Below are 10,442 nucleotides of genomic sequence, written 5' to 3' on the forward strand. Positions count from 1 at the left end.
GTTGCTATGAGGGAATGGGCAGAATACAACGGCTCCCCCTGCAGGTCATGTCTCCCCATGTCTCCGCCCCCCTGCAGGGAAATGTGTTTGGTAGCTGTTCCAGACCTAATCAACTATGATAATGATAGTAATGGTAAACACACAAGAAACAAATATGTGAATATATATATATATATATATGTTTTGAATTGGCTGCAGTAACAATGCAAATTGTTACACTTACATGATTGTGCCAGCTTGGTTTGGTACAAAAACACTTGGGAATTTCTTGTATTTTTATGTTGCATATAAATGTGGTTTTTTTTTACACATTTACGCATTGGTTTGTACATAAACTAATTGGATTTTCTAAGTTGTGAAAATCTTGTTATATCTTTTTTTTTTTTTTGTATTTAGATCCAGTGTTGCGGCCAGTATTTCAAAATGAGTAAATAATTGTCAAATCACATAGGTGAGGTTGTGCCGGAAATAAAAGACACCGAGCATTCCAGTTAAACAGTCATTAATGTTGAAATATAGAGGTAAAAGCTAAAATTTGTTCAAAATGACCACTTGACCCCAAAGTGTTAAATGGGCCCTAAAGCAAAGTTATCAAGAAGAACTAGAGTCTCACTCACAGTCGTTTATACCAACAGCAGCACAAATGAACAGTCTCTTTATCTTTATTTTATCTGGACCTGCTCGCCCTCCACTGATTTGATGTCAACATGTTTGGCTGCATCTTCCTGCAAAAGGAAGGTAAAATAAACAGGCGGCGATGTTGTAGATAACCTCGTGTGACGGGTGAAGGAACAAACTAATGAATAAACAGATCTCATCAGGAGGGTGATAATGACTGAATACAGATTATACCAGCTCGCTGTGACACACTCACACACACACACACACACACACACACACACACACACACACACACACACACACACACACACACACACACACACACACACACACACACACACACACACACACACGGTTATTCATTTACCGTCAATTCATTCCTGGTCTGTCTTTGCCCTCAACGTGTCACCTTACAATATATCAGTCTTTTTATAACGCTCCTTATTTCAGCCTCAATTCTTGTCGTGTCTCATGTATTTTGATAGAAATCCTCACTAGTGAGACCCCCCTGGTGACAAACATCTGGCCTGCAGGCCGAAACTCTCCTTCTACAGTCCATTCGGGGTCCAAATCCCAAATTAAACATTAGCTTCACAGTTTAAAAGAACCCAGCTTTTCCTGACGTATTTCCTGTTTTAGCAGTATTTTTTCAACCTTAGGTTATCCCTAGGTTATGTTTTTGTCTGCGTGTATAATTGGTTTGTACGTATGTATTTTACCACCTTTTTGCAAAAACTAATGACCCGAATTACATAAAATCTTCCGGGATGATTTGTCATCATCCAAGGGCCAGTTCGATTTTGGGACGTTAACAGCTAACCATTTCCCAATAAATTCCCCCAAAATGTCCCATACAAATCGTATGAGAGAGGCACCGCATGGAGATTAAAGGAGATCAGCGTCTGTTGTCATGGAGACGCTCCCTGCTCAGTGTTTCACACAGTGATGTAGCTACCTGACAGGCTAGTTAGCATCGATATGAGCCAACGGCTATCACCCTGGTGATGCTAACTCCGTTTCGCAAACAAATGTGGCGTTGGTGAAGGTCGGCACTCTACTGAATGTAGCTCTAGTCTGAGCTGCACTCTACCGAATGTAGCTCTAGTCTGAGTTGCACTCTACCGAATGTAGCTCTAGTCTGAGCTACACTCTACCGAATGTAGCTCTAGTCTGAGTTGCACTCTACCGAATGTAGCTCTAGTCTGAGCTACACTCTACCGAATGTAGCTCTAGTCTGAGTTGCACTCTACCGAATGTAGCTCTAGTCTGAGTTGCACTCTACCGAATGTAGCTCTAGTCTGAGCTACACTCTACCGAATGTAGCTCTAGTCTGAGCTGCACTCTACCGCATGTAGCTCTAGTCTGAGATTTGATGGGATCCAAATCAGACCAACGACTCATTTGTGTGAATGTGTGTTCAGTGAATCTGGAAACACTACGACCTGTTTAGAGTGAATACGCCTCGTTTATAGGTTTTTGTTTCAGAAAAGTTTTACGTTTACACAGAAATGCCAGAAACACTGCAAATGATGTAGTTTTAATGTTGGGCCACTAGTTGGTGCTGCTGTTAGTTTTTGTAAACAAACCAAACACACACAGCAGAGCGCAATGAGTTCTAAACATGAACACTCGGAGAACGCTGACATTCTAGTGGACAGAACACCTAGTTGGACCCAAAATACCCCAAATAAAAGTACCAAGTTGGATTTGAGTCTTTGACTGACACTCATTGTTTGTATTAAATGTGCTTACCAGTACAATGTCATCTGCAAAATAACGTGAGGCTTTTCTATCCACACTTCTCATCGCTTAGTGGCACTAAAGTCTCCATCTCACTGGGAGGAATTCTGTCATGTTCCAAAACTGAGGTTTTTTGTCTGTTAGTTTTTTGGGAGTAAAAATAGTCTAAAACTTGTTGTGCATCTCACAAAAAGATTGTATTTATTCCATTGACTCTGACACAGTGCTAACTATGACACCACATTCTGATTTTAGGCAGCAAGCAAGCAAACAAGTTCCTCCTTCTCACTGTTTAGTCAAAAACAACACGGTGTCCAGATTAGAAATGGCTGTAATTATTTCTATCTGCAGAAAGTAAACAAACATATCTGTCTGGCCGACCGAACGGCAGACGAGGAGCTTTTAACCAGATTGGTCTGCACACAAAACGATATCCGGGCACATGAAATATCGTGACAGACGTTCACATGAGAGAGAACAGTCGTATAAAAATAAACTCTTCAATACATTCCTCCATTAGCAGAGCCGCTAATGCTCGTCCTTTCAGGAGGCTGCAGACGGCCTGATTGCGTTCGACCTTGAATGAGAGACGAGAAACGACCAAGACAGAGGCGGATAACGTTCACCCTCATGCTCGGATCGACAGCACCATCATTCATCCATCCGTCTTCCATCCGCAGGTGGAAGTTTGTGTTCGTCCTGCGATGGACTGATTAAGAACTGAGGATGAGTTATGTTCAGAACCTGAACCTATATTTCGACCTGTTCACCATCTCCTTCCTCCAGTGTTTCAGATTTCACCAGACTCTCTGTGAAGCCACAGTGCTAACCACCACGCCGCCGTAAAGTAACTCAATCAGTTCTACTACTTTAATTAGTCTTTTCAGACATAGAATGAGCCTTACTGTTCATACTCATATTCATTTCTTTTTCTTTCCTTTTCCTTTTCGGCGTTGACTTCCTGTGCCACTAAGACTGTGAAGCTGCTCCTGTCCGACATTACCAAAATAATTTCATTGTATTTCATGGACACTAACAATAAAGGCATCTTGATTTTAATTTTAATTGAAATTCTAATCTTAATATGAGGCCCCGTTTATCGTTTTCAAGTGAAAATAAGCAAACGTTTTGTTACGTTGTTGGGGCTCCGTTTTTATGACGACGGTGGTCGCAGACACTGAAAATAGAACTTTTGGATAACACACCGTCTCCATGGAAACGGGGGGGAAAGACTCAACTTTTCTGAGATACTGCCACCACGGTGGTAGTAACCACTAGTTCTGCACATGCTCAGTAGAGCCAATCACAACAATGTTTCCTCTGTGGTGTCATGACTCCCAGTTTATATTCTCCTGGACTTGGTACTTTTATTTTGACAGTCACCATAATAACAATCCAACTTGGTAGTTTTATTTTGACAGTCACTGTAATAACAGTCCAACTTCTGTCTGTCCACTAGAATATCTGTGTTCTCCCAGTGTTTATGTTTAGAACTCATTGTTCTCTGCTGCATGTGTGTGTGTGTGCTTTCATCATAAAAGCACGCCAAATTTTTCACCATGGAAACCAATGGATTCCAATGTTAATTGATCCACCACAGCACTAACATCACTAATAGCAACATCCTCACTGAGCGGAGTTAGCAGTGTGCTAGCACGCGGCTAACGGCAGCTGAAGCTGAAGCCCTGACATGACGGCTGACCGCGGAGCTCCAGTCCCCACAACAGAGGAGCTAGCTCACCTCTCCAGGAGCTCATTGATCCCAAATGTCATGGATTGGTCCTTGGATGATGACAAATCATCCCTGAAGATTTCATTCGATTCGGGTGAGTAGATTTTGCCAAAAATTGTTAATATTCATACATGCAGACATTGAAAACTGCCCATTGCTTCCTGTTTTCGTAAGCTGGTGGGAGCCTCAGTTTGGCTTCACTGTTATAATTTGTCGGTTCGGGGATCGCAGAGAAAATAAAGAGAGTGTCGTATACAGCGTCAATATTAGAGGTAACGTTGCTGCGATCTGAGAGAAAGTTTCTGCACTGTGGACTTTGGACATGTGTTTCCCCCACACCGTCACTCTGACACCCACTGGAGGTTTTGAAGATTAGAAGCATGAGTCACAGTTACGTGTGAACAAAAACACCTCTGGAAGTGTTCCTATGTGTCACTATGTCCTCGGCATGCAGATAATCACCTGTGAGGATTCGCCGCCGCTGTGGTAGCCCTCGGCTTCTGTAAAGATGGCCGCTCCCCGTGTTAAAAACGCCACCAAGCAGAAGCTTCTGTCCCTAAACTGTCCAGCTGAGTGAAAAGGATCATTAGTAAAGGTGGATGGAATGACTGAGGGGGGAAACACGACACATACTTCTGCCCTCATTAACCTTTTTTTTTTTTCCAGTAATGAGCTTCCGCGGTCTCAGTGCACATTTCTGCTCACTCAGCTACGCAGGTTTACTCGAGTATCGAGTTACTCAGAGGTGGAAATGTCCTTAAATTCTCTACTTTCTTGGAAGCACATATTTTCCACTTCAGCCTCATTTACACAACAAGGTTTCAAGTGAAAACGCATCTACTTCATGTTTTCATTTCAGGAAGGTTTTGGGTTTAAACGATGTTTTGAAAACATAGTTTGTTTCCATGGAAACGGGACAAAAAGATGTAGTTAGCATGCCAGGCCACCGGTTGGCACTGTTGTTTGTTTTAGTAATGAAACTACACACATGCGACAGAAAACAATCCACTATAAACTTTAACATTGTAGTGGACAGACCACCAAGTTGGATTGTTACTGCGGTGACTGTCAAAATAAAAGTACCAAGTCGCAGGAGAATATGGACTGGGGGTCGTGACACAATGGAGGAAACCTTGTTTGAAAAAACAAATCTGGCTGGGAGATATCGCTGTGCGGTGCAGCAGTGGACTTTGAAAGTTGGTTCAACGCTGACTGAACTGAGTTTATGTCCAACAAATATCCGAGACTTTAAACTGAAAGTTTAGACATAATTACATAACTTGATGGGATGAACTGAAAGACCTGTGAAAGTTGTTGATAACATATTTCTCTCTATTAGAACATTTCTTACCTTCTGATTGGAGCAACATTTGTAAAACCTTTGAATTTGTAAGAGTCTCACTTTCCAGTTGCGTTTTTTAGCTTCTGCTGCCCGACATGGAAGAATAAAACACCAAAGCTTTGAGATGCTTTATGAGATATTTAACAGAATCAGAACGTCACAGTGGCACACGGCCAACTGAGCGATACCTCGCGACAGCGATCCTGCTGACAATGTCTTCCAAACAGAACCCACTTGATCCTTCTCCCGTCGGGGCGACAGCTGGAGACCACCTTCAAGCTGAAGTGTTGCTATTGTGACACAGTTATCAGTCACAGGCTCCTGCAGCCGTTACGTCCTTCCAGGCCGTGGCTTGAACCGTGGTGGACAACTTCCTGTGTGTTTAAAGTTCCTCCACCAGAATCCATAACGCGAGGAATGAGACCTTCAGTACTCAGTTTCAGTTGATGTTCATCTGCAATACGTTGTCAAAACCTTCCTGAAGGAAATTCCTCACAAACACGAATTTCGAGAATTTATGTTTCACGAAAGATTCCTGAAAGCAGGATCCCGTTTGTCTACTGGATCTCTCCACATCTGGATTCTCTCTGGAAAAACCATCAGCCCTCAGTTTCACTACATTCCAGACTTTTCTCACGGCTTGAAGACTCTTTCTTGATGAAAGTCTGGATTTTTTTTTTGGGCTAAATCAGTCAAAAGCTGATATTTTCGCTGGAGCTGCCCGGACGCCATCTTTGATATCCCAGAAACCCTTGTGGCAGGTTTCCTGAGATGGCCTCAGTCAGGAAACATACACAGCTTGATGGATACAGATTCTGGTTTGTTTAAGAATAGTAATCATTCTTCTTCTTCCTACTTAAGAAAACATTTTTCTTTTTCTTCTCAGTGGTTCTTTCTGTCTTTCTTTCCCTTTTGCTCACATTTTTAATGTTTTCTGCTTCGAATCTCAAAGCAAAGATTGCTGGTCTCATTCATCAATTAGTCCGTCCATTTAACATCCAGCCATCACTGTGTCCATCTATTCATCTATTCATCTTCCTGTTCATCTATTCATTCAATCAATCATTCATCAAATTGTCCAGATGCTGTTTTAAAGAAGTTTCATGTTGAGAGTTAAATGAGATGAAGCAGTCATCTCGTGACGCCTTCTGAAGCTTCGTGATGATTTTTGATTCAATTTCATGAATGTAAATGTTTCATCATCAACAATTACATCAACCGTAATTCTATAATGCAAATATTTCATGTAAAAGTGGATTGATATCTCTGACATGGAGAACACTCCTCTGATCCCAGACAACATCTGCACTGGATTAAATACAAAGCCAATCGTAAAACGGTATATATGTTAAATTAAATGTCAATAGAATTCTGACAGCAATGATTTTGAGATTGTTGCTGCCGTCAAATTCAAAATGAGCTGAATGTTCTTCAGGTGAACCTTCTCAGATTCAACATTTACATGTTTATGTTCTATTTGGAGAGAAAAAGGGAAATTATGCGACTAAAGACATTATTGCATTGTGTTTCATCTACATTTACATTTTTACATTTTCTACATCTGGAATATTTAGAGCTGCGGATATGATTTGGTGTCTCAAGGTCGCCGTACAATCATACATATGGATGATGGTGTGATGGATTTCAGAAACTGGGGAGCTTCGTGAGCTTCGAGCCAACATGTTTGTCCTCTTCTACTTCGAGATTCACTGTGCAACAAAGAGAGAGCGCTGATCTCGACTCCCCAAAAGGCGGGGATGATGCATCGCCAACATTACCCAGAATGCCTCCTTCTTCAAGAGTAAAGAGGAGGACTTGCAAGTATGTTGAAGGTAACGGTGGCCAAAATTGATTCAGGTACTTTTTGTTTTATGTCTCTGCCCATTTGGTCACACCTCATGTGACCCGACCCGACGGAAAATTCAAGTGCACAAGTGTCTTGCGGCAACAGACGTCACACACACATATGCAGTCGCTCCTGCTTCAATATCCAAACCTGAGCTGCCCACCAGGCTGCCCTCTGCCGCTGCTCTAGTGAGCGGACAGTGTGGAGCCGCACACCGACCGGCTCACATGACTCTGACAGGACCAGACAGCGGCCTGCTGGCCAATCCACACAAATATCCACACAAGCAGGTGCACTGGTACATATGTTGACAAATGCTGAGGGTGGTTGGTGAGCTTTAAGAGATCACGTTGAGAGTCAATGAGGAGCCCCGTGACTTTGAGGGCTGCAACTGCTGATTAGATTTTTTGTTCTTTTAATTGGTTCAGGTTCTTCTGGAGGGGTTGGGCTTTCAATGTCATGAATAATACCACTACTGTAAGGCAGGCGTTTGTGGGGGAAAACCGACTCGTAAGAGGTTCCAAAGTGCCAAAGAAATGTTAGAATCTTCAGAGAAAACATGAATTGTTTTAACAAAATTCTTAAAAGTAGTGAAACTGCACAACACTGAGACCCGAGCTGAAGCAACGGTGAAGCTGCCATGATGGATAGCTACCAGGTTGTTATCAAACTCGCCTCAAAGCTACACTGTCAGGGGGAGTTTGAGAAAACTCCCAGAATGCAACTGTCTTTTGGACATTTCACTTTAAGGTTTCATAAAAATTGGCTTCATGTTGAGACTGTCGTCATATTCTGTAGTGATTGTTTGGTTTTGTGAAAATACAGGCAATTTTCATGACGTATACTCTTCGCCACAACAAAGACAAACTCTAAAGTTTAAATCTAAAGTTGATTGTGGCACTATTTTACCGGTCATCTGCCCAAGATGAAATTGGGGAAATTGGTCCCAGAGCTAAAATCTCTGCTGTGACATTCGTCCAAACGGTGAAGAGAACTGAGAACATCTGTTTGTCTAGAATTCCAAGAAACATGAGAACATATTAATAAAAGCAAAGCAGTGTTGGTTATTCCACTAGATAAACAGTGTCAGCACAGAATAATCTCCCGGCAGTTCAGTAGATCAGTTCATGGACTCTTTGGCAGGAGAATAGAGCGACCAACGCTGACGGGGTCTGAACGTGTCACAGATGGTGTCAGGAAGAGCAGCTGCAGCGACACGAGCTGCGATTAGAATAAAGCCGCGCGATCCAAAACAACCAAGAGATGTCTAATCACGTCGTATCTGTTTAAACTGGAACATTTGTAGACTCCACATTAGCATAAAAAGCTGTTTTGTTGGATTTGCTGAACACGCAGCGCTCATGTCACCTCGTCTGTGAGTCACCAGGGGTTCAGTTTTATCTCGGGAGCCAGTGAACGATGCGGACGACGAAGCGAATTTGGCGTCTTACCTTATGATGACATACATGACCAGGAAGTTCCCCACCAGGCCGATGACGCAGACGATCATGTAGACCATCACGATGGTGACCTTCACCCCCGTCGGCAGCAGGGCGTCCGTCTCGTTGTAGGCACTGCTGAAGTTGTTCTGGAAAAGCGAGTCGTTGTAGAGCTGCAGTTCGGCCAGCAGCAAGTCGTCCGGGAACTCCATCTCTGACGGCGAGGAGTGACGGCCTGCTGGAGGAGCAGCAAAGAAAGACAACGTCAGAACAATGAAACAAGCAAGACACAGCGATTTCATGTTTCCGTGGATGTTTTTCTATGTATACAGTTATTCTGGGGGGTTTTAATGCCGTCGACCACCGTTAGAGCACGTTAGTGCTGCGTTTCCACGTTTCAAGTTAAATCGCATCGTTTTTGCATTTCTCTTTTGGAAAAGTTTCACGTTTCGACGGGAACGTTTTGACAACGGGCATCGTTTTTATGGGCAATGATTAGATCTTTACAAACCTGGAGTTCTGTTTGTTTACATTTAGTAGCCGGCGTTGGCCGTACTTTCCGAGCCTGATGAAGTGATTTAAAGTGAAAACGGAGTCTGTTTATGCGCCACTGAAAGCGCAACGTTTTGAAAACGGCTTCCAAGGAGGAAGTCTTGGAAAACACCTGGGTTCCGTCGTCCTGCAGACGGGCGAAAACGATACCATTTGGAAACGCTCAGGCTCGGTCACGAGTGGACGGTGGAAGTGCCGCTGCGGCGCATGCGCACCACGGCGTAATAAACAGTTGTTGCTCAGTAGATGCATGTGGCAGAGCGGTGATTAAGCCCCTGATAGGAATCAGGTGTGCCGCCTCACCTCTCTGCTCATAAAGGACGAGCCGCCCAGAGACACATGGAACAGCCTGAGAGAGGCTCTGGCGCTGTGTGTGTTTTCAGTTGGTTTTGTGTTGTTTCATTTAATAAATTATGGCGAACTGGAACTCTGCCTCTGCGGAGGAACACGGCGGTGGCATGCTCAACTGCTACAATGGACAAATAACAACGATGGTGACACTCACCATTCCCTGGTTGCATGTGTGTGTGATTTCATTAAAAAAACAAACTAGAACGACACTCTGTGGCGCGCAGACCTTCGCCAATGCCACATTTCTTTGCAAAACCGAGTTAGCATTGCTTTCATGTTACCGGTTAGCTCATATATTAATTCTAACTAGCCTGTAGCAATATCACCGAGCGGTGGCACACAGATAAACCACTACCAGAGTCAACGCACTCACAACGCTGTTTCTGGATACTTGCCGACCCAAGATATTAGCTGAGAGCTCCGGAGCGTCTCCATGGCAACAAACGGTGATCTCCCATTCACTTTGTTTAGAACATTTCTTTTTTGCAGCTTTTTGGGATTTATTCAGAAACGGCCGGTCATGAACATCCCAAAATGAAATCAATTAATCCTTTAATGATGCCAAATCATCCTTGAAGATTTCATGCAATTTGGGTTAATAGTTTTCACGAAAAGTTGGTTAAATACATACATACATACATACATACATACATACATACATACATACATACATACATTACACAGACAAAAACATAACCTCCCCCCAACTTTCACTGAAGGTAAACAGCAGCGCCAACTCGTGGTTTAAGAGGCGGGGCCTCATTCCAAAGTGACAACAGAAGATGGCTTTGCTGTTTCTCTCCTCCAACTGGACATTAA

At 43.1% G+C, this 10,442-nt stretch overlaps 1 protein-coding gene across 1 annotated transcript in view; it reads right to left on the reverse strand.

Annotated features, from left to right (window-relative positions):
• Positions 1-8,932, reverse strand: part of oprl1 (opiate receptor-like 1) — a gene marked incomplete at both ends in the record, with an annotated part of 71,545 nt that extends 62,613 nt beyond the window's left edge. The window contains one exon of the mRNA XM_080470398.1: positions 8,733-8,932. Coding sequence (XP_080326524.1) covers positions 8,733-8,932 — 200 coding nt within the window. The remainder of the gene's footprint in view (positions 1-8,732) is intronic.
• Between the last annotated feature and the right edge of the window lie 1,510 nt (positions 8,933-10,442).

Source organism: Lipophrys pholis (assembly GCF_963383615.2).
Source record: "Lipophrys pholis genome assembly, chromosome: 8".
Taxonomy (NCBI): domain Eukaryota; kingdom Metazoa; phylum Chordata; class Actinopteri; order Blenniiformes; family Blenniidae; genus Lipophrys; species Lipophrys pholis.